The 27,367-nt window shown below is 55.6% G+C and overlaps 1 protein-coding gene across 1 annotated transcript in view; it reads left to right on the top strand.

The window, feature by feature from the left end:
- Window positions 1-27,367, top strand: part of CAMTA1 (calmodulin binding transcription activator 1) — a 947,832-nt gene that overhangs the window by 854,301 nt on the left and 66,164 nt on the right. Inside the window, exons 10-11 of the mRNA XM_068985655.1 lie at window positions 4,801-4,927; window positions 11,725-11,859. Coding sequence (XP_068841756.1) covers window positions 4,801-4,927; window positions 11,725-11,859 — 262 coding nt within the window. The remainder of the gene's footprint in view (window positions 1-4,800; window positions 4,928-11,724; window positions 11,860-27,367) is intronic.

Here is a 27,367-nt window from a genome sequence, read left to right as displayed (position 1 = left end):
GGCTCTCAGATGCCACATCAGCCCAGGTAGTGACCCCACCTTGGGACAGGAGCTCCCCAGAGATAACAGCAGGTATCAGAGCAGCTCTGGGTCCACAGGCAACAAGCGCTTCAAAGCTCAGGTGTCCAGAGGTGGCTCCCCTATGTGGTGAGGAGCATGGGGCTGGGAGCGCACAGTCCGAATTCAAATCCTGTCCCCTGCTGGCTGGCCGGTGGTGACTTCAGCCAAGGTGGCTTGCTTTCCTGTCTTCCTTACTGGGGTGTTGTCAGGACTCAGTGAACAGCTCCAGGAGCGCCTGCCTCTTCTGCCCACATCCACGGGCACCCCCACTCATGGGCGCCCCCCAATCCCCGCGGTCACTGTAAGACCACAAGATTCTGACTCAGTTTACCCTTAGTGTGGCTCAGGGTGACCCTGTCCCTCTGGATAGATAGATCAGCTCAGCCCAGCAGCTGCCCCCCAAGAGGGAGCCCTGGGACTGGGGCCTGGGGAGGTCAGAGCTGGGAGTTGGGGTGCTGCCTCCTGGACCTGACTCTGAAGCCTGCCTTCTGGGCCTCAGTGTCCTGCTGAGCAGGGTGGCCTCAAGGCCCAAGTCCACAACCTTGGGATCCGGTCCTCAGCAGGAAGTGAAGGTTTTTACCCCTGTGCTTGGCCTGTGAGCTGACTACACATCCCAAGGCCCTGGGACCTGTGAGCACTGGTCAGGAGCCCTTGGCTAGCCTGGCCCTCTCCTTCCAGTATCCAATCGCTGGCCTGAGGATCCCTGAACTGTATCTCGGAGAAGGTCAGTTCAGCAGCTCGCCACGAGAGGGCGGCACGGGAACAGAAAAGGAATGACGGCCCGGGTGCCTGGTCTGCATTGCAGGCAGATTCTTTTACTCTCTGAGCCACCAGGGAAGCCCCTCTGGGAGGGAGCAGCCAGCCTCCTTTTGCAGAAGCTCTCGTTGCTTCCAGCTACCCAGAAACAAAAGCAGCTCAGACTCAATTTGATTTGGGAAATGGGCAAATGCCACCCAGCCAGGCGCTTTGGAGCCCGATGTGGTGGCTTGGGGAGGCCTCTTGCAGAGGCTCCAGCGGGTCTGCAGCTACTTCCTCCCCCTGCCTGGTCCAGCAGCGGGGACTGCCCCTCCTGGGTTCTCCTGCAGGAGACAGCATCTTCCCCGCTGTCCCCCTTCCCTCCTCCCATCAGAGCCCGCCCCCCATCAGCTAGCAGGGTTCCCCTCACCCTCACCCTTGTCCACCAGGAAAAAGCCTGCTTCCACCTGTGTCAGGAGCCCCATTCTAGCCAGGCACTGACAAGCCTGTGGAGGGCTCTGCAGCAAGACCTAGGCCTGGGGGTGCTTCCCTGTCTGTAAATATGAGGTCAGTGGCTCAGTGCCCTCACCCGGCTCTAAAATTTGAGGTGGCTCAGACGGTAAAGTGTCTGTCTACAATGCAGGAAACCAGGGTTCAATCCCTGGTTTGGGACGCTCCTCTGGAGAAGGAAATGGCAATCCACTCCAGTACTATTGCCTGGTAAATCCCATCAACAGAGGACCCTGGTAGGGTACAGTCCATGGGGTCGCAGAGTCGGACACGACTGAGCGACTTCACTTTCACTTTCAGGCACCCACTTCACAGGGAGGCTAAGGCTAGGGCTATCTTGCTGTCTCTTCTTGGAGTGTCCGTCTGCCTCCTCACAGGTTGTTCCCATTTCCCCTCTGCTGTGTCCACCTGTTCACCTAACACACACACACACACACACACACACACACACACAGATGTTCCCCCAGGCCTCCAGGACCCTCCCTAGGTGCATCAGAAATCCAGGGCCTCTATCTCAGGGCTCCAGGGGCACAGAGACTGCGGGTAGCGTGTGTTGCTGCCTCTCCTCCCCCAAGCCCTTCTGTGCCATCTCCCTCCAGTGACGCTCCTGCCACACCAGGCACAGGAGTCTGCAGTTAGAGCTATCAGGTGCCCTTGTCACAGTGATTCAGCCCAGCCAGGCGATGTTGCCATGGAAACCCCCTCCTGAACAGGATGGATGCTAAGCTCCTCCTGCGGCAGTTTCCATGGAGAAGAGCCTGATGTTCTCCAGTAATCTCTGCAGTTCTTTGTTCCTCACAGCAGCCCTGGCTTCGTGCTAGCAGCTATTGATTGGGGTTATTGTCCTTTTTTCTCACAGAGTAACTGTGGCCTCTTGAAGCCACTGCACTTCCACTACCCAGGATCCAAGGACCACTGTACCCCGACCTGGTCTCAGGCGCTCCCAGGCACCCCAAAATTAGGTTCTCCCTAGTCATGTGGCACAACTCCCAGCCAGGCACCCACTCCCAGCCCCAGGGACCCGTGGGTGTGGCCCCAGCCCCGCCACACTGACAGAACTCCAAACCCTTCCTTGGGTCCATATGTCAGAACCAAAGACTGTTAAGGCCAGAGCATGCCTAGAGTTCAAATGCCACCCAGAGAGGGTGGGCCACTTGCCTGAGGACACGCAGCTACTGGAAGGCAGGGGCAGGCCTCCTGCTTTTGGCTCTTGGTCCTGAGGTCTCTCTGCTGCTACTACTACTGCTAAGTCGCTTCAGTCATATCCGACTCTGAGACCCCATAGACGGCAGCCCACCAGGCTCCCCCATCCCTGGGATTCTCCAGGCAAGAACACTGGAGTGGGTTGCCATTTCCTTCTCTACTGCCCTCTAAACTTTGGTTGTCTAGCAGGAAGCTGATTTTTCTAGCCATTCCAGGCAGAGGAAGGAAGGCCCATCTAAGATCACATGGAAAATGCCTTCCAGTCTGGGAGAGCCCCTTCCAGTCTGGGAGAGTCCCTTCCGGAGGGAATCTCCTTTCTGTGCTGGCCCATGGGGGACCCACCTCTAAGCCTCTCACTATGGACGCCCAAGGCCAGTCCTGCACCAGGTCTGCTTCCAGGAACCTTGTGGGGAGCCTCCAAAGCACGTGCTATGTTGAGGCTGGGGGCATGGATGGGCCAGTGCCAAGGACAGGTCACCCAAGAACGGGTCAGTGAGCAGGAGAGAGTGTCTCACTGCCATTCGGAGCAGCAGGAGAGCTGGGGTCTGGCCTCTCTGGCCTGGAGAAGTGAGGCGCTCCTCACCCGTCCTCCAGCACCCCGGTCTCTAGCAGGGGTGCCTCCTGACTTCTCCTGCCTGGACACTAGGTGGTGCCCTCCACCCCGTCCTGGGCAGCTCTTGGCCCCCTGCTGGGCAAGGCGGCTGGAGCCTGGGTTTGCCCACCCTAGGAGAGCCGGGGGAGCCCTAGAGGCCAGCCACCTCACCCTCTGCACCCCCAGGGCAAGCCTCCCGGACTCAGTGACCGCAGTCTGAGCCCTGAGTGGGGCACCTACACCGTGCTGCCCACATCAGGCAGGACAGTGTGCTATTAATCACTAAGCTCGGACAATAAAACAGGACTGCCCAGGGCGCTGAGACGTGAGGCCACTCTGTGTGCTGTGGGGCTGCCCTGGCTGGCTCCAGCAGGCGGGCAGGGAGTGCTGATTCCTTTCCTGCACCCTCCTGCGCCGGGGCGCTTCCGGGGCGTCTCCCCTCGAGCTGAGCAAGGTCATCTGAGCCACCCTCCGCCATCCCCCTTCCTCCCTCCCCCTGCCACACCCCCACCCTGTGGGAGCAGCTGCAGCCCAGCCAGGCTGCAAGCACATCAGGGGCTGCGTGTACAATGTGCACACACAGTCAGGGGGCTGCAGGCCGTGCCGGCGGCACAGAGGGTGGCTCAACCCAGAGGCAGGAGGCCGTGCACAGTCTCACCCTGTCCCCAGCGTCCAGCAGGAAGCCACCCCCCCCCCGCCCCACCCTGTCCAGCCCAGAGCGACCTCTGTGCCCCTCCCATTCGGAGCGCTCCTTCCAACGTCTTTCCCATCGCCATCTGCATCCACCTCCCCGGCTCTCCCACCACACCCTGGGCATCCTGGGTCTCCCCTCGTCCTTGCCATCACCATGTCCACTCCCTGGGGGGCCACTGAGATGCCCAGGCCTGTTTCCACAGCTCAGAGTTCCCACAATCTGTGAGCAAGCAGATGAAAGAGAACGCGCCCTCCCGCCCCTCCACTACCTTCAACAGGCCGCCCCCCCCCCCAACGCCCCGGCCAGCTTCTCAGGTGCATCCTGAGGGGAAAGGTGTGACAAACTGTGCCCCCTTTTGGCTAGAGCTGAAAGTTTCTCTTTCGGGAGGGGATCAGGGGTCAGAACTGCCATCACTCTGTAGGATGCCAGCTGTGAAAGGCAAAGGGCATCTTGGGGCCTCTGCACACCAGGGGGAGGAGAACTGGGGCCCTTCTCCCTGCCACAGTCCTGAGACAGTGGTTCTCAAATGTGGGCTTTATGTGGACCCCAAACTTCCTAACTCTTCCTTCCCCCCGTTCGTGCCCCCTGGCAACCATAGGTTAGATCTCTAAGTCTGTGAGTCTGTTTCTGTTTTGTGAATAAGTTCATTTGTATCCTTTAAAGTGGATAACGAACAAGTTCTTATTCTATAGCACCGGCAACTCTGCTCAGTGTCATGTGGCAGCCTGATGGGAGAGGAGTTTTGGGGAGAAGGGATCCATGTATGTGTATGGCTGAGTCCCTTTGCCGTGCACCTGAAACTATCATAGCATTGTTAATCGGCTAGACTCCAACACAAAACAAAAGTTTAAAAACAAATAAAGTAGGGCTTATGGAAATGGGGAGCCTGCACGTTCCACAAGCACGTGGGCTAGGGGTGTGGCCCGCCATCTGAGCGGTGCAGCCACGGAGGCCTCTGTCCCAGTGTGGCTGACCCCTGCCCCCTGCCGGCCTCTGTTCCCTCCAGGGAGGAGTGAAGGTTCTCATCACAGGCCCTTGGCAAGAAGCCAGCAATAATTACAGCTGCCTGTTCGACCAGATCTCGGTGCCTGCGTCCTTGATTCAGCCTGGCGTGCTGCGCTGCTACTGCCCAGGTAAGAGAGAAGGCCGCCTGTCCGCAGAGGCCACAGGGGCCCCGGAGCGCTGGGCTCTGGGTCAGCGGGCGAGGAGGGTGACCTGGGGCACGTTGCGTCATTTCTCTGAACCTCAGTTTCCTGCGCTGTGAAGGGGTGAGTCCCAGATCAGCTATTAGAATGTCAGTGAAACAGGGGCACAGGTGAGGTGGGCTGGGTTTTGAAGAGAACTTGATGGAGGACTATTTAGTCAACGCTCGAGCCAGGTGGGCACACCCAGGACTGGCCACAGCAGGAAGCTCTAACCAGTCTCCACCTGAAGTGTGATGGGAGCTGGTGAGAGCACAGCAGTGGAGGCATCCAGACAGGAGCTACATCTGGGATTGGGGCCACAAAGCAGCCCTCTCCCATAGCCCAAGCCAAGCAGAAGTCACAAGAACAAGAGAGCCCAGGTCATGCTGGCCACAGGGCCAGTCCCCGGGACACAGAGCAGGTCGGAGAGGGATGGAGAAGACCCAGCAGGCCACCGGGGAGGGGGCATCAAACTGAGACTCATCCGCACAAACTCCTTTTATACATCGGTGATTCCAGCTGCCCCATGGCCAGAAGGTACAGGCACGAGGTTTCCTTCCATTTTCGGGGACGGTGCCCCCCGCCCCGTGTGCTCTTCTCATGGCTCTGGCCTTCTCCCTCTCGCTCTGGCGGGGCTCATCATCGTCCACGTAGCTTGGTGTCCCTGTCTTGCTTTTGACCTCTGGTCGTCACTACCCCCCCCACTGGCCTGTGGGCTCCAGGGGGACACAGTCTGTGTCTTTTTGGTCACCATGTGCCCCCTCAGGGCTCGAAGAGTGCCTGGTATGTCACAGACAGGGGGTGGATAGCTACTCGAATCTGCTCATAGTTTTCTGTTCCCTGGGCTGAAGCTGGTGTGACCACTCGACCTGCCCTTCCCAGATACCATTAGTCCCAGGGATGACCTGTCCGGCTGGCCCAGATGATGGACAGAGAGGCAGAGGAGGAGGTGGGTGGTGAGGGTGAAGAGTCCCACTCCATGTCATCTGAAGCCAAGGTGACTACAAAAGGGGAGAGAGAGAGAGAGAAAGAGAGAGCTCCCTGTGGAGCTAGGGTCGGGGGGCGGGGAAGAGAAGTGGGGGCGGGGTCCCCAAGTCAGGAGTAGAACTGGTTGGTGCCAGGGGCCTGGTTCACCTGGGGTGGTCCAGCTTGAACCTCTGGCCACCCTAGACGTCTGCCTCGCCCCCACCATGCCCCCAACCTGGAGCTCCCGAGCTGACATGGAACATTCTTCTCTCCATCTCACCACAAAGCCCATCAGAGCAGAATGCCCTGCTCCAGGGCTGGGCGCACCGGCTCAGCTTCCACTTGAATACAGCAACCTCTTCACCACAAACACCCAGGGAGCCAGGGCTGCTGCCCCTGGCGGCCTCCCCTGCTGGCCCTGCCCCCATCAGCGGCCTGGCTGGCTCCCACTTGGTCCTGCTGCTCCCAGGCTCCCAGCAGCCCTCCTGGGGCTGGAGCACAGCCATCTGGACGTCAGCCAGGCTGGGCCAGCCTATCCCAGCTCGGGGCTGCTTGCGGCTAATGCAGCCCCCAACCTCTGCTGGCGAGAGAGGGGGAGGGGGCAGTGTGTTATTAACCTACCCACTTATCACCTGCTGCTGGAACGGCACTGGCCCGACCTATAAATAGATGCCACTTCCTGTACCTGGTTCTTGCCTGGCTGAGGACCCAGACCTTGCCTGTCCTGAGTTATCTGACCCCTCCAAAAAAAAAAAAAAATGGCCGGCCTTTGTGTGCCCTCTGGATGGTGTCCCAGGCCAGGACCTGGCAAACCCCCGAGCGCTGGAGCAGTCACATCTCGCATCCCAGATCAGCCAGTTACCATCTGGTGGCTTGAGCCCAGGGGTTGACCTCTTGAGCCCCCTCTTCTGCATCTCTAAAAACCACCGGCCAGATGCAGAAGGACTGAGAGGAGGGCAGGTCCAGGAAGCTTCAGGCTCACAGGCTCAATTCATGAAGCTTCTCATGAGTGAGGCCTTGCTCTTTCTGTCCTCTGCAGTGGGTAGGGGACTGGGGAGAGGGATCCATCGCTGTTTAGGTCTCAGCAGGCAATTCTCCTGGACCCAGAGCGTCTCTGGGTCCCCAGAGCAGGCAGCTTACAGGAGAGTCTGCCTAGGCCACTATGTCTCCCAGTGGCTCAGGGTCCCCTAGCATCCTGCATCTTGGACCCAGGGAGGCTCAGGCAGCCTGAGAGCCAGGGTTCTACCCCTAACCACAAAGAGGGGGATCCCATTTGGACATCCCTCTTCCGAGGCCCAAATGGAAACATGTTACTCTGCAAAACAGCCCTGGCTTTTGCATGCATTCATTCATCAAGCAGTTTGCCAGTAACCGGTATGCACCTGGAATGGAGGCTAAGACCCCTAACCCTGAACTTGACCCCAGGAAACTCTCAGTCAGGAAGGAGTCGGTCATGCAAACAAGCCACACCCTGGCTTGGGGGATGATGCTGATTGCTTGAGGACCTCTGCCCTGGGTCTCCCAAAGGCTCAGGGAAATTGGAGCTGATCTTAAATGAAGAATCTTAAAAGGAGAACCAAACTGGCCTTGCTGACAAGAAGGCCTCAGAGGCTTGTGAGCACAAGCCAGGCCACCTGGGGAACTAGTATGGGAGAAAGGGGCACAGGGCGTGCAGAGTGCCCCTGCCCACCGGCCTGGTGCACATGCCCAGGCAACACAGATGGAGGGACTTGACCCTGACCAAGAACACGGTTTTGCTCCCCCTCCATCACTGGCTGCAGAAGACACAGGCATGGAAACTCCCTCCTGCGAGATTCCAGGAATGTTCCAAGGTCAGGAGGGATACAACCAAGTCAGGCCACTGAGCCCAAGTGAAGCAGCAATGAAAGAGGACTTGAGACTTAGGAAGGGCAACCCAGGCTCAGGAGAAGATGAAGGACACTCCCCACCCACCCAGCCCCTGCTGCCAACAATAAGAAGGCTTTGTTTTGGGACTTTCAGACAGTCCCGTGCTGGAGTCCTTGGAGTCAGTCACTTCAGTTCAGTCGCTCAGTTGTGTCCAAATCCTTGTGACCCCATGGACTGCAGCACACCAGGCTTCCCTGTCCATCACCAACTTCTGGAGCTTGCTCAAATTCATGTCCATGATGCCATCCAACCATCTCATCCTCTGTCGTCCCCTTCTCTTCCTGCCTTCAATCTTTCCCAGCATCAGGGTCTTTTCCAGTGAGTCAGTTCTTCCCATCAGGTGGCCAAAGTATTGGAACTTCAGTTTCAACATTTGTCCTTCCAATGAATATTCAGGACTGATCTCCTTTAGGATTGACTGGTTTGATCTCCTTGCAGTCCAAGGGACTCTCAAGAGTCTTCTCCAACACCACAGTTCAAAGGCATCAATTCTTTGGCGCTCTCTCCTGGTGTCCTTGGAGGCACCAAAGGCAAAATGAAGTTCAAAATGAGATGAGCAGGGCTTCCCTCAGTGGTAAAGAATCTGCCTGCCAATGCAGGAGACTTGGTTCAATCCCTGATCCTGGAAGATTCCACATGCCAAGGAGCAAATAAGCCCACGCACCACAACTACTGAGCCTGTGCTCCTGGGCCCAGGAGCCACAACTACTAAAGCTTGAGTGCTGGAACTACTGACACCCTTACACTTAGAGCCCGTGGTCTTCACTAAGAGAAGTCACCACAATGAGAAGCCCACCCATCGCAATGAAGAGCAGCCGCCTCTCACCGCAACTAGAAAAAGTCCACACAGTAATGAAGACCCAGCACAGCCAAAAACAAAACAAAACACCATGTTCCCCCTGCACATCATCTCTCCTCCCATCATTAAAAAAAAAAAAAAGATGAGTAAGTGCACTGTGTTTTTTAAGCAATTCATTCAACAAACACCTACTGAGAGACTGTAACAGTCCAGGCACTGACCTTGACCCTGGACATAAAGAGGAAATCAGAACAGACCAGCACCCATCTCTCCTGGAACTTACAGTCTACTGTAGAAGACAAAAAAAAAAAAAAAAACAAGGAAACAAAGACATAACCCGGGTAACTGGAGAAAATGATGCCAGGACACTAGAAGATGGTAATGCAGAAAGGGAGGTTCCTTTGGACAGACTGATGAGGGAAGGCCTCCCATAGGCTGGGACATTAGGTTGGAACCTGAATGATGAGATGCACCCAGTCCTGGGAAGAGTAGGAGAAAAGCCTCCAGACTGTGGGCAAAGGAGGTGCAAAGGCCCTGAGGCAGGAACAGGTTGGGTAAGTTGGAGAAACACAAAGGTGGGAGACAGCTAGGGTGGAGAAGATGACAGGGTCCAAATCATGTCCCACCTTCTGAGTCATAAGAAGGAGTCTGATTTGCTTTTATCTGCAATGGAAGCCACTCGTTTTAAGTGGGGAGTGGCCTGACCAAAATTATGTCTTTGAAAGATGATTCTGGGTGGGGACTTCCTTGGCAGTCTAATGGTTAAGAATCCACCTTGAAATGCAGGGGTCGTGGGTTCAAGCCCTGGTCGGGGAACTAAGATCTCACATGCCCTAAGGCAATGTAGCCTGCGTGCGCAACTACTGAGCCTGTGAGCCACAATCAGAGAGTCCACATGCTGCAACAAAAGATCCCCCATGACGCAACGCAGATCCACGTGCCGCAAGTGAGACCCGCCACCACCGAATAAAGAACAAAAAACACCTTTTTTAAAAAATTAAAGATTATTCTGGGTGTGTGGAAGAATGGATTGTAGGAGGGTAGAAAGAAGCAGAGAAACCACAGGAATCAGCAGAGGGGTAATCCTTCCCAACTTAAGGAGGAAGGCTCTCCCGGGGAACACACTCCCACCTGTGTCCTGTGGGGGCTCCCAAGTGTGACCCCCCGACACCATCCCAGCAGGGACAGGTAGGTCTCGGGTGTGCTGAGGTTGCCCTAGGCAGGAGGCTAATGCAGGAGTCCAGGCATCTGGGCAGGAAGAAGTGATGGCAGCCGGGGCTGGCATGGTGGCTGTTGAGATGGAGAGAAGTCAATGGACCCAGGACTCACTAATGGACTGAATGCAGGGGAAGGAAAGAGACTCCAGGACATATCCTGAGTGATGTGCGTGGGGCTGCTGGGCTGAGACCCAGGAGACGGTGACAGGTGCTCTCTGCTGCATCTCTCTGGGGACAGACGGGGCACCTTTGGGTCTGCCACCATCCCAGCGTCACTGCAGGCTGCGCACGTGCCAGGAGGCGGTGGAAGATGAGCAGTGGCGGGGAGGACCTTCCGGCTGGAACATCTGGTGCAGGGAATCCTTGAACTCCCCAGGGCCAGCAGGGCGTGTTCAGAGGAGCAGAGCTGGGCGGGCTCAGATGGATGCGCACTGACGCCCTGCCCTCCTGTTGGTGAGCCAGGCAAATCACCAGGGAAGGCGAGTGACCACGAGCTCAGAGGTCTGCCCTGGGGATGTAGCTGGAGCCGGGACTTGGCTGGGGCTCCCTGCCCAGAGAGGCATGGCAGGAGGTCCTGCAGGACATTGCCCCCCATCCACCCACCCACCACAGAGCCAGCTTGTGACCTGGATCTGAGGAGCCACAACAGGGCAGAAAGCACAGGGGGACAATAAGCCTGAGGGTCATCCTGGGGCAATGACTTCCTGAAGACCCACTCTGGGGACAATGATGTAACACCTCCACCTGGGATGGAGAGATGTCACAAGTGGATGAGTTGGTTTTCCCACGGGAAGTGAGCCTACACCACCCGTCCTCCCAGGGAAGCCAGAGCCTTCCTCTGCCCCCGGGAGCAGCTGACTTGGACAGCTTCCTCCAGGCTAAGCTTCGGAAAACCAAGAGCCCAAACAGTAACACGATCCCTGGGTGCGTCCTCCCTGGAAACCTGTCCTGGGGAGGCCCCAATCGCTGGTTCCAGACAGGCAGGGCAGAGAGCACAGAACCCTGCTGTCTCCCGGTGGGGGTGGGGGGATGAGGCCTGGTGGGGCGGAGCAGTCCGCAGAGCACCCCCAGCCCCCAAGACTTCAACAGCAGCCTCTCCCCCAGAAACAAAGCAGGTCTCTGCCCAAGGCCAAGGACAGTGAGAACGTCCCATGCATTACTCAACCAGAAGTTTTCATTGGGCCCTGTGCTGGGGTCAGAACAGCTGCTGAGGCCCATAAGGGCCTGTCTTTCCAAAGTTTGCTGTCCAGGCATTGAGAGGGAGGGACAAGATTCCTGCCAGCTCCCAGCCCAGCCCCCACTGGACTCAGAGTAACAGGCACAGACGAGGCCCTTGCCTCCATCAGGGAGGCAGAACTTCTGAAAATACAAGGCAGGCCATGCTAAGTGAGTCAGGACATGCTTGCAGGAAAGGACGAAACAGAAATGAGCACAAAGGAAATGCTGGACATGAACCCAACCTCTCCCCCCTAGGATGGACTGGAGGGGGAGGACTCAGTCAGCCGTGTGGTGGAGTGGAGGACCGTTCATTCATCCATTCACTCATTCATTCAACAGATCTATACTGAGCTCCCAGTCCCTGTCCTCCCAACAGGCAGGGGAGCAAACAGGCAATGACAAACTAGAGTGAGCAAGGGGCGATGGCTGAGTGTAGCCCCCGAGAAGCCTTCTAGTAGCAGCAGCACTGCATTTTGGCCTCGAGGAATGAGCAGGCCCAGGCAGGGCTAATCCATGAGGAGCAGAGGGAAGAGGCTCCTCCAGGCCCGGGGGTGGTACACAAGGTTGCGGGGCGGGGGGGGGGGGGGGGTCCATGCCCCACCCACTCCAGCCCTGACTGGTCTTTCTTTTGCTTTCAGCCCACGACACTGGTCTTGTGACCCTACAAGTTGCCTTCAACAACCAGATCATCTCCAACTCGGTGGTGTTTGAGTACAAAGCTCGGGCCCTGCCCACACTCCCGTCCTCCCAGCACGACTGGCTGTCACTGGACGGTAAGAAGGGCGTTCGGGTCAACTTGCCAAACCCCAAGGGAAAGGGACACCCGGGAACCCTGTGCACAAGGTGTGAGAAAGGAGGAAGCACCCAGGTGTCCTGACTTCTGCTCGGGGCCCAAGTCTTACCTGGTGAGACTCACCTTAATCTCGGCTTTTCCCTGGGACACAGTGAGTCTGTGAACTTGGGCCCAGGGCCTTCCAGGGGATCTGAGCAGCCAGACAAACCTCCAAGTTGCTGAGCCTCTCTCAACAGCCCTGGAGCAGCCAGGTCGAAGCATCCCCTACCACCCCACCGCCACCCACCCAGGGCACTTCCTGGAAGCAGAGGGGCTCCTGGAGGCAATCACCAAGCCTTGAGCCTCTCAGAGGCAAGGCCAGGGGAAGGCAGCTCACGATGGGCTTCTTTCTGATTCTAAGGCTGGACTTCGGGGCTGTGTGTCCAGTGCTTCTGCCTTTTAAAGACCATAAGCCAAACCTTCTTATGGAAACTCTTCCCCACCCATCACTCCCGCCTCTAGGCTATTTTTACTTCGGCTTCTGCCCTATACGGGCTTCCCAGGAGACACAGTGGTAAAGAACCCGCGTGCCAATGCAGGAGACATACGTTTGATCCCTGGGTCAGGAAGATACCCTGGAGTAGGAAAGGGCAACTCATTCCAGTATCCTTGCCTGAAAAATTTCATGGACAGAGGAGCATGGCGGGCTACAGTCCATGGGGCTGCGAAAGAGTTTGACACGACTGAGCGACTGAGCGCACACGGTCCCGTAGAGCATCGGACACAAGCCCGGGATCACCATCAGGGCTGAGGGCGGAGGGCCAGGGAGCCCCAAGTGGCTCCAAGGGAGGAGGCTGGATGTGATGGCCGAGGCTGCTTCTCTAAGAGCAGCTGCCCTGCTCCACAGGGGTGGTGGGGTGTTGGGGAGGAGGGCGCTAAGGTCAGAGACTGCCCTTCCATGCCTGGACATGCCCAAAGGAAGCTCCGAAATTGGCTGGAGGGCTGAGCTGATGGTCTGCTCTGGACAGAGACAGAATGGGAAGGATGACTGAACCTGCCCTTCGTATCAGGGCAGCTGCAAAGATGCCCAACTGTGGGATCCCTTGCTGGAGACCATGCCAACCCAAGGTGTTAGGTCTCGGCTAAGCTCACCCAGGGCCCTCTGTAGGGACAGTTCCTTAAGCTCCCTTTCCCCATCCACAGCAGCCCTTTGCCTTCTCCCCTCTCAGACCTCCCCTTGCTGCTGGCTGCTAGAGGATCTCTGGGCATGGGTGCATGCCTTGGCAGCCTTCCTGAGTCACCCAGGGTGTAAACTTCAGCCTCATCGCAGCCCTGGCCCCAGAAGGGACAGGGTGCCTGGCAGCCACCCCAGCCACTGAACCCTCTGAGCTGTTCCCAGAGGTGGCTCTGGGTCAGCAGGCATCTGCGCCTGGCAGTGGCTGCCTGGGAGCACCAGGCTGGCCTTGGCAGCCACCCTGGCCAAGGCTGCAGCCAGCCGGATGACCCGCAGGATGTAACGGAGAAGGGCAGGTTGACCAGGGGCTCCCGTTCAGGAAATCCGGTTTCAGTTTTGCAGAACAAATGGGATAGGGAACAGGGAAGTCTGCAGAGCCCTGGCTCTCCCTCAGTGACCAGGTCACCTCTCCAGGGTGACTGAAGGATGCTGGGACCAGTCAGTGTGGGACCTGCCTGGGAGATGGAGCACTTCAGAGAGCCAAGTCCAGCCCGGCAGAGCCTCACCTGGAAGCACAGGAAACATCAGCTGCCCCACCCCCACCCCTGGCCTCCCAGGGGCGGGAAAGACAGAGAGCCGGCTATCCAGGAGGGTGCCTGCAGGGGAAGATGCTATGACAGGAACCATGGGGAAGGGAAGCCACCTTAACTGCTCCATAAGAAGCACACCCCTGAGTCCTCGGCCAAGGTGGACACTGCTCCTCAGCAGCCCCCTCTGCAGAGACTTGGAGCTCTGACCTCCCTAGGCCTCCAGTAGAAATAAACATGCCCCAGCCCCTGGCAGAATACACAGGAGAGATGACAGGAGGTGGGGTGGGGAGAAGGCAGGACCACCCCCAGACAGAGAGTAGATGGGGGCCTGGAAGGACCCCGTGAATCTCCTTCCCTTTAGGCTTGACCAGGCATCCTTTCAATAGTGGGAGGCGAAAGGGGTCCAAAGCACAGGAACCATGAGACCCCCCACCCTGCCAGGGTAGAGGAGTAAAACGTCCTTCTAGTCCTCCGCCCCGTTCAATGAATACAAGTGACTTAGCCACCCGCATTTATCCAGCCTGATAAATAATAACGAGGGCAGGGAGTCGGGGGGCAGCCACAGCGCCGGGGGCATAATCCTCTCAGTGCAGAGAGGACGGCTGGGACAGCCCAGAGGGTGGCGGTCCCCAGGGCTCTGGCCAGCTCTATGACCCGGCAGTGGAGAAGTGTGTCGCAGAAGATGCCGCAGCGGCCAGGCTGTCTGAAGCCTTCCTCTCGGCTCCCCTCCCCTCGGGTTCCGCAGCTCCTCGGCTCAGAACCTCCCGCCCCCACGGTTACCGGGCAAATTCGCAGTTAGAGCCGCGGGGACGTGCGGGCGCGAGCGCTGCGGCGAGGGGGATGGGCGGCGGCGAAACGGGAGGGGGCGCGGGGACAGCAGCGCCTGGCAAACTGGGGCGCGGCTGCGTGCACACACAGTCGCACACACACGCATGCACACACGCACGCTTGCACACCCGGCGCAGCTGCAATGCAGTAGCCCTGCGCGAAGCGGCGGGCAAGCTGCGCCCGCGCCCGCCCCGCGGACTGCGGCACCGCTAGGCCCTCGCCCGCTGAGGGGAGAGAACAGGGACGCGCGGCCAGGGCTGCGCGCTCCCGTGCCAGCGGCCGCCTCTGGATGCGCGAGTTTCGGGTCCCAGCCCCCGCCCCGCGTCCGTTGCCCTGCTCGCGATCCTGGGGGCGCTCTTTGCCCCTCCCCAGAGAGGGAGAGTTGTTTGGGAAGAGAATTTCTGCTTTCGTTTGTTTAAAATATCGATTTGCTTGCCAAACTGAAGACTGGGTGGGGGACGCGGACACGGAATCCACGCGCTTAGCGGCCGCAGCTGGGGCACAGCCTTTGTCTGAGCAGCCAGAGCGGGTGGGAGGCGATCGTCCCTGCAGGGGGTCATCTGCACAGGGCCTCCGCGTCCCCCAAATCTCGGCAGGACACAGCCATCCAAGGGGAGACTGCGCGTGGAAACGGGGGAGGGGGAGAACCGGGAAGAACCGCAGCCACCGGCATCTACCCGCTCCAAGCCGACTTTGGGGAGCGCAGCCCCTGGGGTCGCGGGCGCTGCATCGCTTCCCCCAGACCTAGGGGCCTCCACCCCCCACACACACCCCTGCCCCTCACTGTGAGCTCTAGGGGGGGCACAGGCCTTGTGTGCCTGCCACCCACCCACCCCCCGCACCCCGCACCTAGCATAAGCTGGCAGATTGCGGCCCACAGTTCCTATCTGTCTTAGGGATGACTGCGTGAATGAATGAAGTGCCACTGGAAACATCAAGAGAGCTGCATCCAGCCCGGTGTTCAGGAAGGCTTCCCGGAGGAAGTGTCTCTTCCGCTGAGATCTCCAGCTTGAGCAGGCAGCAGCCAGGCTAAGGAATGGGAAAGAGCCTCCCCTGCGGGAGGGAACAGCAAGGGTCCCAGGAGGTGCAACAGTCACTTCCTTTACCCAAGGCGCTCAGTGAGCTACCAGTTTCACCATTCCTTCTCGCAGACGTTCAGATTCAGAGCAAATTTCCACAGGTTGCTTGCACCAGGATCCCAGGGTGGTCTGGGGCGGGCCAGCCGTGCCTTTGGGGAGCAGTGGGGCCTCTTCCAGGTTAGAGGCAGTCAAGCAGCCAGTTTACCCTGGAGACCATTTCTGGAAGGCCTCTGGGAAGTGTCCACAGTGTCTCCTGTGGAGACAGCCAGGGCGCTGCTGAGTGTGGGGAGGAGATGCTGTGTGTTTAGATGGCCTTGGCTGGGCTGTGTTTGCAAAAACCATAAACCCAGGTGGTTTGATCCTGCAGCTCTAGAACCGAGGGGATGGGGCTCACATCTGGCCAAGGGCCCTGGGACACCTTTAAGTAACCCTGTCCCTGGAAGAGGTGAGTGGAAGTTCAGGGTGCCTGGTTCCCTCCTCTGCAACCAGCTGATGCTCCCCCAGGCCCTGGCCCCGCCCCCACCCGCCGGGCCCCTCTCCAAAGCCCACTAAGCAGCTTATTCTTAGACTATTTTCAGTTTTCTCTGGGTGGCTGAGCCTCCTGTCCGGGTGAGAGGATTGAAGGGAGGCACGGATGCAGCTTTCCTGGGTTCAGCCGGCCAGCCATCTGGGCAGGCCTCCTGCTGACCTTCAGTGGGGGAAGGACCTTGTCATCTGAGGCAGAGCGGTGAGCAGTAGCTCTCGTTTCATCACCTAGGGGCCTGCTTTGGGGGCAGGGCGGACACCCTGGCAACTTGTGACCTGGTGTCCAGGTCACGAGGCCCAGAGTAGAGTACCCAGTAAGGCAGCCTCTGGGGCAGCCAGGCTCCGGATTAGAAGTGTGGAAGATGGAAACCTTGCCCTCCTGTAAGGAGGTGGAGGGAAGAAAAAGCAGGATTTGGTCTCCCTGTTTGGCCTTCTGTGACCAAACCTTCACTGCTATTAGAAGATGTGTAGCTGGGGATGGGTCCCCAGCTCTGTCCACCTCCCCTCACCTCCCAGCCTCCTGCCCCTGGCCTGTGGCCATGCTCCTGCCAGCCTCTCCCCTGCCGGCTGGTTTCTAATAGCAGCCTCCACCCACCAGGAGTGGGAGACCACACACTGACCCTGAGGTCAGAGGCGCAGCCCAGTGGCAACAGGAGGAGCCATTCCAGCTGTGAGACTGGCCCCAGGAAGCTTCTGGATGCTTCCTGCCCCCATGGGGACACCCCAGGGCTCTCTGATGTATGTACCTTGCTGGCTCCTCCTGGCCTGGCTCCCTCCCTCCTGCAGATTCCCCAACCCACCTCCTAGCCACCCTCCTCTGGGCCTATTGCATGACAAACCGTCAACCAGTGAGAATATCCACAGAGCTTATCAGAAAACGCATCACTTCTACCAGATGATGGGGGGCAGGGGAGGAGCATGGGGTAAGTAATCTAGTTGTAACTAATTTGAAAGGCCACTGTTTTTACTAAAACAAAGGTTTGTTTCATGGAGTAGAATACAAAATTCAGGAGTCTTTCACATCAGACATAGAGGATCTGTGAATGGTCTTGACTTTGGAGAGTGCCTGAATTACAGGCTGAGTTGGTGCCCAAGGGAGGTCCATGCCCTCCTCCTCTGGGAGCACTCTGCACAAACTTCGGAGGCTTAGACACAGGGGTCCGCTCTGTAAGTAAGAAGCACTGCCTAAAATCTGGCATTCACCTACACTGGGGTCTGGGGCATGCCAATGTGGGTTAGCTCTCGGGTCTCTGGGTATTTCTTTGCACAGCAGAGACAAGAGATAAGATGGCAGTGGCAGAAAGAAGCTGGTGTGAGCCAGTCTTACATTTGGATCTTGAAGCTGAGTGGCTGGAAGGACCTCTGGTCTGAGCTGCAGCTGCCCAGCCAGGGCCTCGCCCCCTCCTCCTCTTCAGTGTTCTGTTCTCTGTGTGGTCTGTGCCATTACAGACTGGGGTGGGTGTCTGTCCTTAGCCCTCCTTAGGCAGAAACCAAGGGGCCTGGTGCTCAGATGCCCCCAGGGGATGTGATCTCCAGCAGTTTACGGCCTGGCCCCACCGAATGGATCTGTGTGGAGCTCTCCGTGTAGCAGGGATGGGTCACCTTGGGGCTGGGCCTCAGCCGCCTCCCTGCAGCAGTGACGAATGGTGCCCTGCAGAGAACCAGCAAGCCCAGCATCTGCAGAAGCCAGGGAGGCAGTCTCTGCATCCTTGTCCTGGCTTTTGGGTAGGAAGCAGAGTAAAACCCATGGGTGAAGCCCTGGAGCTCGGGCAGACATGGCCACTCTCAGAGGGTCAGCTTCCCAGCCATCTGGGGGAGGGGGGTGGCGGGGCATAGGTGGCTCATCCTGAGGCCTGAAGGTGGGAGGCTCGACCCCTGATGGCCAACATCAACCAACTTATCCTTGACCATTGCATGAGGTTTTCATTGATAACATAACAAATGGCCACAGACCTGGGGACTTAAAACACAAACATAGTCTCCTGAATTCTAGAGGCTGGAAGTTCAAAATCAAGGTGTCAGCAGGGCCACACTCCCTGAAGGCTGTAAGGGAGAATCCTTCTTACCTCTTCCAGCTTCTGGTGACCACCAGCAAACTTTGGTGCTCTTTGGCTGATAGCAACATAACTCTAATCACTGCCTCCATCATCAGATGGCATCTTCTTTCTCTGTATCTGTGTCTCTATTTTCTCCTTTTTACAAGGACACCCATTTTTGGATTAGGGCCCCACCCAATCCAGTGAAGCTGTCTTAACTAGTTGGATCTGTTATTAACTAATTTGCTATTGTTTAGTTGCTAAGTCATGTCCAAGACTCTTTGTGACCCCAGGGACTGCAGCCCATCAGGCTCTATCCATGGGATTTCCCAGGCAAGAATACTGGAGTGGGTTGCCATTTCCTTCTCCAGGGGATCTTCCTGACCCAAGGATCAAACCCACATTGGCAGGGAGATTTTCTACCACTGAGCTACCTGGGAAGCCCACCACCACCTTGACTCAGCCCCAAATATTCTTGCACATCCTAATCAAGCTTCTGGCCTCTCGTCTTGCCTCCTTCCACAAAGGTTGTTCCTTCTTGCATCATGAGGCACTGCTTGGACCCCAGGGGCCCTTTCTTTTCCTGGAGTTTACATTCAGAGGAGGGAGAAAGATAACAGACACACACAGAGGAAATGTCAGAGTACTTACAATGGGTGGCCACCTGGTAGAGGGTGGCCAGGGTGGCTGCTTGAGGTTAGGAGCCAGCAGAGGCCCCTCTGGGAAGATGCTGCAACAGGAAGGAGCCAACTAGGCTGAGATCCTGAAAGGACATCCCAGGTAGAGGGAACCACAGGAACAAAGTCACCTGGTGAGTTGGGGGAGTTGAAGGGGCCGTGCTGGTGAACAGAGTTAAGGGGAGGCACAGCAGAATGAGAAGGGACCAGGCGTGGGAGAGGGGCGGCCATCAACCAAGACAGGGAGCTGGGACTTCATCCTGAGAACAGCGGGGGAGGGGGGTTATAAGGCGGTGAGGGGACACGCTCAGTTCTGTTTTCAGGATCCCTGCTGCCCCCAGCTGCTGTCTGGAGCATGAATTGTGACTCCACCCGCAGAGTTTCCACCCCAGATACTCTGTATCTATGCAGGCAAGGGATGAGGGTGGCTCCAGGGAGGCTAGATGATAAGTCACAAGAAACACAGTTTGAAGACGTTTTGAGGGTAGAGCCAAGGGCCCTGCTGATGACTTGAACATGGAGGATGAGAAGGAGAAGGATGTGTGTTGCCTAGATTTGGAGCTTAAACAACAGGGGTTGGGGACTCAGGAAGTCACTTCCTGAGCTGGAGGAGTTTGCAGAAGCAGTGAAGTGGGAGAGAGTGGACTCTCGAGTGGGTTTTTGGTCACATTATGTTTGACAGGCTGTTTGAGTCACCAGGCAAATCATTGGGTTTGAAAGTCTGCAGGCCAGGGAAGGGTCCAGAATGGAGATAAACTTTAGGTGTCATCAGCTGAGCAACGGCGTTTAAAGTCATGGGTCTGGGTGCAGGCAGTCGCTCAGTCGTGTTCGACTCTTTGCAACCCCATGGACTATACAGTCCATGGAATTCTCCGGCCAGAATACTGGAGTGAGTAGCCTTTCCCTTCTCCAGGGGATCTTCCTAACCCAGGGATGGAACCCAGGTCTCCCACATTGCTCGCAGATTCTTTACCAGCTGAGCCACAAGGGAAGCCTGGGTCTTGGGTGTAGTTGGCCATGAAGGAGGGTGGATAAAGGACAGGAGAGGGCATAAGGCCAAACAGGGGCACCCCCAGTATTTTTTTTTTTTTTTTTTTGGCTGCGAGGCATTTGGGATCTAGTTCCCTAACCAGAGATTGAACCCATTCCCCTGTATTGGAAGTGCGGACTCTTAACCACTGGACCTCCAAGGAAGTTGGATGTCAAGTGGAAAAGCTGCTGGTAAAGGGGTGAGAAGAAGCACCCAGCAAGGCAGGAGGAAAACAGCGGGGAAGTGACCACAGGGAGACCAGGAGAAGAGGGTGTTTCGAGAAAAGAGAAGTAGCAGCCTGTCAATGCCAGGAGTAGGGGAGCAGGGCATTCCAGGCTGAGCAAACCACATACAAAAAGACTCCAAGGCAGGAGGGAGCTCCTTGAGTTTACAGAACCCAGAGAAGTGGCTGAAAACTCCTGCAGCCTATCTCTGAGCTGGGACAGGACAGGAAAGACCTCGTGCCCCGACCCCTCCTCTTGCTGCAAGAGAAAAGACCCCAGGTTCTTCCTTTCCTATCTTGCCCTCCAGTGTTGGCCCAGCAAACCAGCACACAGGTCTGTGGTCCCTGGGATGTCTTCCAGACTCAGGGAGGCATGCACACCTACTCGAGTCCCAGGGACTGACTCCCTCCCAGTCACTCTCCAGTGGGGTGTGGGAATGGAGGCAAATCCCAAGGCAGGAACAGAATGAGACTCACCCCCAGCTGGCGTGTGGATGTCAGACCTGGTGGAGACGCCTCTCTGCCCTGACCACTTGTGGCTGGAATGCAGGAATCCTGTAGGTGGGCCCAATGGCTGCCCCGCAGGCCTGCTCAGGCAGCAACACCCTCGCTCCTAAATCCATTACATCAGACTCCTGTTATCAAACCACATCATTTGGACATGGGTCAGCTGTGCTCCAGGGGGCCTAACCTCAAAGAAAGACCTCTTGGCAAACCTGGGATCCAGAAAGACCAGCAGGCCTAGGGATATGGCCAGTTCAGACCAAGGTTTTGCAGGCTTCCTTCGCCTTTCCTGGGATCCGGCTCCCAGAATGAACCTCCCTAGGAAAGACTAGAGGTGCTGATCTGCTGACTCAGCAGTAGGAACCATGGTCCTGAGATGGGGAGGCTCAGGACAGCATCCGTCAGCAAAGAGAAGGGGCTGGGGGTGGAGTGGGTGCTGGTGCGGCCTCTGGGAGGAAGCCAGGTCCTGGAGTCCAGGAGTTGAGTGAAATGAGGCCCTAGCCTCCCCCACGAGCCTTCCAGCTCCTCACAGGACTGAAAAGGCAAAATGGCCTCTGGCTGGGGCCCCACATAAGGCCTCTCCTTTTAAAAACTCCTAAAAATACACGTTTCTGATCCCTTCCAAGCAGCGCAGTGACAGACCTTGTCTCCTGCCTCTGTGAAAATAGGACTTTCAGAATAGTCTGACAGGCTGGAGACCAGCTTTCTCCATTGCCAACATGCTCCACTCGTGAACTCAAAACCCTTTATTTGAGGGAAAAAAAGGGACAGGCAGGCATGTGTCAGATGTTCTGTATTTAATAATGGGAGAGATTTATAAAAATCCATGGCAGAGTGGACACACCAAAAACAGAATCTTCGAGAGACAGAATTTGAAAGAAGCAGCTATCACATTCTCCAACCTCCTTGTCCTCGTGGAAGGAATCTGGGCCCCCAGAAGAGCAGTGATTGGCCACAAATCACTGTTGAATCAGGACAGATGTCCTCCTGACTCTAGATCAGCTTGCCCAGCTTCCCCCACCCACTTCTCCTTCTCCATCCCACAGCCAGACTCACAGACTCCAGGAGCTGTGATACAGGGCAGGTGGGAAACCAACTGGCCAAGGGCCTGGGCCAGTTCTGACATCAGCAGGTGGAAAGGGCTCCTGAGAGTCCTTTCTCCTGTCCAGGCCTGAGATGGTTCCTTACCCCATTCGGTGGCACTGCTGATGTCTTGTGTCACGTCAAAAGACGATCAAAAGGTAACCAAAGCTGCATCCCTGGGTTTTGAGACGTGAAGGAGAGCTGACAGACCTCTGAGCCACGTGATTGTCTCTTTCTGCAAAACCTGCCTCTTGGCACAGAGCTGTCCAGCCAGGGGTTACGGTAGCTGACATTCATGTGCCACCAACTAACTCACTCAGACTTCCCAACGACCTACGAAGTTTCCCTGGAGAAGGAAATGGCAACCCACTCCAGTATTCTTGCCTGGACAATCCCACAGACAGAGTAACCTGGCAGGCTACTGTCCATTGGGTCACAAAGAGACAGACATAACTTAGCCACTAAACAGCAAAACAACAACAAAGTCCCCATTGTATAGATGAGGACGCTTAGACATGCAGTGAGCAGGTGGTGCAGAAAGAATCATACACGGGTGGTCTGACCCCATCCAACTGGTCTTTTTTTTTTTTTCTCTCGGATCAACCCTCCTTTTATTTATTTTTTTAACTTTATTTTATATTGGAGTAGAGCCGGTTATGGGTCTTCCCAGGTAGCGCTAGTGGTAAAGAACTCGCCTGCCAATGTAGGAGACATAAGAGACCTGGGTTCGATCCCTGGATCAGAAGATCCCCTGGAGAAGGAAATGGCAACCCATTCTAGTATACTTGCATGGAGAATCCCATGGACAGAGGAGCCTGGCGGGCTTCAGTCTACAGGGTCGCAGACTTGGACATGACTGAAGCAACTTAGCACACACTCAGTCGATTAATAATGTTGTGATAGTTTCCGGTGCACAACAAAAGCAAAGGGACTCAGCCATACATATCCATGTATCCATTCTTCCTAAACTCCCCTCCCATCCAGACTGCCACATAACATTGAGCAGAGTTCCCTGTGCCATATAGTAGATCCTTATTGGTTATCTGTTTTAAGTATAGCAGTGCATACATGTGGCTCTCAACCCACCCATCTGCTCTTGACCTCATCACAATGGGAGTCTTCCTCTGGCCTCTTCTTCCTGCTGTAATCATGCTGCATCTGCCAGAGGCCTGCAAAGCTAGAAACATCCTTTGTTCCTGCTTCTTTCTTCCCCACGATCCCCTCTCCACCAAGCCAAGAAGTTTGTAAGTGAACACCTTTAAAACCCACAGAGCTTCCTCCTCCCGTTTTCCGTTGCTTTGCCATTTTTATACTGCAGGCCTTTAGCGGCACATCCCTGGGTTGGAGCCTCCCCATCGGGAGGGCCCCATCCCTGCTGCCACTATCTCCAGCACCACCCCCATCCATGCTGCACCTCACTGCCGTGTTCAGAAAAGATTGACAGGCACCTGCTGTGAGCCAGGCACGGTGCAAGGTGCTGTCCCCCGGGAGGGAAAGACTTGACAACTGGTGACTCTAGCCCAGAGCCCCATGATGAGTTAGGGATGAGGCAGGGCTGCCAGCAGCAGCTGTGGGGAGGGGCGTGGCCGACTGGGAAGGTCAGGGTCAATCCTGACTCTGCAATCTGACCCCAAGACCCTTCCTAAACTGACTTCAGCCTGGCTTTCTTGCCTCATCCTCAGCTCTCCCCCCTCTCCCCTGCAGAAGGCTCTCCCCTCCTGTCTACCAAAATAGCTGGACTTCCCCAAACATACTGTACTGTTTCTCACCTCTGGGCCTTCACACATGCTCTTCCCTCTGGCCCCTCACGCTGTCGTCACTTTAAAGAACTCTGGCTCTATTGAAAATTTCTGTTCTAAGGCCTGTCTGCTCTGAAGGCTGACTTCCCTTGTCCCCCTCTCCCCACTCAGGACGCCTTCTTTTTATTTGGCTTTCCCACTACCATTTGTAAATTCCTCCCCTAGCAATTCTTTCCTTGTTATCATTTATTCACTAACTGGTGCTGGAACCCCCCACTGGGTGCCAGATACTGGGCCAGGGCTGGAATCGGAACAACGGAATGGATGGACAAGAGCAGATGAGGTCCCTGTGAGGAAAAAAGTGAGAACTGACCACCAAGCCTGTGCACAAGCAAGCCTGTGGGGAATTTGTGATGGAGGTTTAGGAGGAGATGTGTGTGGGTGGGAGGACTTCTTGAAGAAGTCACCCCTGATCTTAGATCTGAGGGAGGAGCAGAAGCTAACTCCATGAAGAGGGAGGGGAAAGTTCAGGGAACAGACAGCCCTGTGGTGAGAAGGAGCTTTGTAGGCAGCATGTGAGGGCTCAGGAGGTGGAGAGGGAGTGGGGATCAGACCAGAAAGGTTAGAGGGACCCCAGGTACCAGCCAGGATGAGAAATACTGGCTTTATCCCCAAGGAGAGGGAAGCCATGGAGGGTTGGAGGGGCAGAGACATGACTAAGTTTGCTTTTCGAAAAGTGCTGTTGGCTGTTGGATGGAGATTGAAGGAGGGCCAGAGCAAGCGAGGGTAGACCAGTGAATCCTCCAGGTTTGAGATGATGCTGGACTTGATGGTTCTGGAAAGAAGGGGGCAGTCAAGAGAGATTCGGGAGGTAGCATCAGTGGGACTTAGATATCGGTTAGGTAAGGGGCCTCCATATCATTCACCCTGGAGGAAGACCTGTCACAAGTTGGGCTGAGTTTACAGGGAGAAGTCAATAGCAAGTCAGTGGATTTAAAATCCAGAGCTCAGAGAAGCATGTGGGCAGGGGACGTTTGTGACATGTCTGCATGGAGGTAGCATGGAAAGAAGTGGGTCAAGGGGTGCGGATCAAATTGACAAAGGGGAGAATCTCGCTGAGTCCTGAGGCCAAGGACTTTTATCTTAATTATAAGCTTGCCCCGAGAGGCCATGGACACAGTACCTGCTCAATAAGTATTTCTTCAAGGGATAGATGGATGGATGGATGAGTGAATGGATGGATGGATGGATGGATGGCTGGATGGGCAGGTGGATGGATAGACTGATGGACAGATGGGTGGGTGGACAGCCAGTGGTGTCTTTGTGACCGTCGTCCTCATTGCTGACTGACTCCAGCTTTAGGCTGCATGGCCCCTGATGTCAAAAGCAGTTGGGGCAGGTGTCCAGAACTGACCAGGCACCACCAACCCCTTTCAGGTCTCTCCATCACTGGACAAGCTTCAGGCGAAAAACCTAAGACAAGAATGCAGATGCTTGACCTTTATTAAATGTGTCCTTGAGGCTGCCTTCAGAGCTTTTATGGGGCCACTTTAGTGAGAACAGAGAATTCGCTGCTCAGCTCCCTGGAGTTGGAAAAGAGAAAAAGTAAATTTTCTCCCTGAGCTACTCAGACCCATCTCTCCTCTGGACCTCAGAGAAGCTGGGGGCTTCCCAACAGGTCCCTGGCAGGTGATCACATGGTGTGTCACAGTCCTGGGGTCTGGAGGAGAGTCTCATCTGACCCCCTGTGACTTCCTCATTGTCTGACTCAGACTCATCTTAGCCTTGTCAGTGAATGAATGAACAAATGAATGAGTTGGTAGGTGGGTAGCAGAGTTGGGGGCCATGAAAACCTGCCTATCCACACTCATTCCCATGGAATTCGGCACACCAAAATACTCTGGTATGACAATGACAGCCATTCCAGCAAGGCCCCATGCCAACAGCTTCATGTTCATGTACAAGCTCCTGTTGAGGTCTCGCAATACCCACCTCCTCTGGCACTTATGGCCCCACATGCTTAGGTAAGCACTTCACCCCTCAACCAGGTCATAAACCACATTGGAAGAAGCAGTTTTGGCAGAAGGCAACCTGTACACCTGCCCGTTGTCACTGGTACCTGCTGAGTCCCAGCCATCTGAAGGGAACTCTCCTGAATTCAAGGCTTTATGGGTCAACTGGGCATGCCCCGGCCTCCAGGAGGGCATGGCCCAGGACATGAGGCAAGACAGATGGGACAGTAGGTGGGACGAGTGCCCTGTAGGGGCAGGTTCTAAGTGTTAGGTGAGCATGTACGAGGGCCTGGGAGTCCCTCTGTGTTCCATCAGGAAGAGAAAGCATTTGACAGGCGCTGACCATGAAAATGATGTTTGTTCATAGAAATGCTCTTCATAGGTAGAAAGAATGTGGGAAGAGTCGGTCAGCTCACAATCCATGCTTGGCTTTAATCATTAACAGGACTCATAGAGCCCGTGAAAGCTGTTACACCCACAAGACCACCCCCGCCCCCAGGTCAGTAGGCATCCAGTATGATATTGGGGAAGATCAACGAAATAGCTTCAGAAAGAATGAAGAAGCTGGGCCAAAGTGGAAACGACACTCAGTTGTGGGTGTGTCTGGTGGTGAAAGTAAAGTCTGATGCTCTAAAGAACAATATTGCATAGGAACCTGGGATGTTATGTCAATGAATCAAGGTAAACTGGAAGTGGTCAACAGGAGATGGCAAAAGTGAACACTGACATTTTAGGAATCAGTGAACTTAAATGGACTGGAATGGGTGAATTTAATTCAGATGACCATTATATCTACTACTATGAGCAAAAATCCATTAGAAGAAATGGAGTAGCCCTCACAGTCAACAAAAGAATCCGAAATGCAAAGAATCCAAAATACTTGGGTACAATCTCAAAAACAACAGAATGATCTCAATTTGTTTCCAAGGCAAACCATTCATTACCACAGTAATCCAAGTCTATGCCCCAACCATTGATGCTGAAGAAGCTGAAGTTGTACTCATAGTTACAGTTAATTCCATCAAGAGGACCCACATGGAAATGAGCCAAGGGAAGAAGTGTGCAGGGCAGGGTCTAAGAGGGCACCAAATATCCAGCTTCCCCTGTCTGCTCCCATGGAGTCATGGTCAGCATTAATGTCCCTAGATCAATGTATGACAGTGCTCATGGAGAATCACCAATCAGGGAAGCTCCCCTGAGTCTTGGTGTCCAGAGTTTTTATTGGGGCTCCATCACATAGTATTGGAGCTCCATCACAAAGCTCCAATACTTTGGCCATTGATGCAAAGAACATCACTGGGAAATACCCTGATGCTGGGAAAGATTGAAGGCAGGAGGAAAAGGGGGCAACAGAGGATGAGAAGGTTGGATGGCATCATCAGCTCAATTGACATGAGTTTGAGCAAACTGTGGGTGACAGTGAAGGACAGGGAAGCTGGGTGTGCTGCAGGCCATGGAATTGCAAAGAGTTGGACATGACTGAGTGACTGAACTACAGTTACATAGGTGAGAGCAACTGCCCATGTGACTGATCTCAGCTTGAGTCTCCAGTCCCTCCTGAATTGGCTGATACCATGTGACTAAAAGCTTTTACCCTAAATCACATAGTTGATCCTTCTAGACTGGCCAGCCCCAATCCTACAACTATCCAGTGTAACTAGCTCTTACCTTAAATCATATTATAGGACTAGCCAGTGACTCAGGCAAACTAAGCCACTCCCAGCTGGTGTGGCATTCCAAGGGCATGGAGCTCCCCTCCCAGAAGGCAAGGACAAAAGCCAGTCTTCTCTTCAGTCAAGGTCAAAATCTCTACTGTGCAGAACTGCACCTCCCCTCCTCTGCCCCTACCTGGTTCTTGCCTGTCTCCCCTGCTCCTCACCCCAGCAGACCAATTCATTTCTGCTGTTGCTTGTTGACAGAAGAAATGCTATGTGTCTGACATGGTTTTTGCTGTTGTTGTTGCTGTTGTTTTTAAAGTGTCACCCATACGCAGATCTTATGTAGCACTA

This window comes from Capricornis sumatraensis, chromosome 14 (assembly GCF_032405125.1).
Source record: "Capricornis sumatraensis isolate serow.1 chromosome 14, serow.2, whole genome shotgun sequence".
Taxonomy (NCBI): domain Eukaryota; kingdom Metazoa; phylum Chordata; class Mammalia; order Artiodactyla; family Bovidae; genus Capricornis; species Capricornis sumatraensis.
The sequence above is the reverse complement of the archived record's forward strand: the minus strand, read 5'-3'. Positions and strand labels throughout refer to the sequence as shown.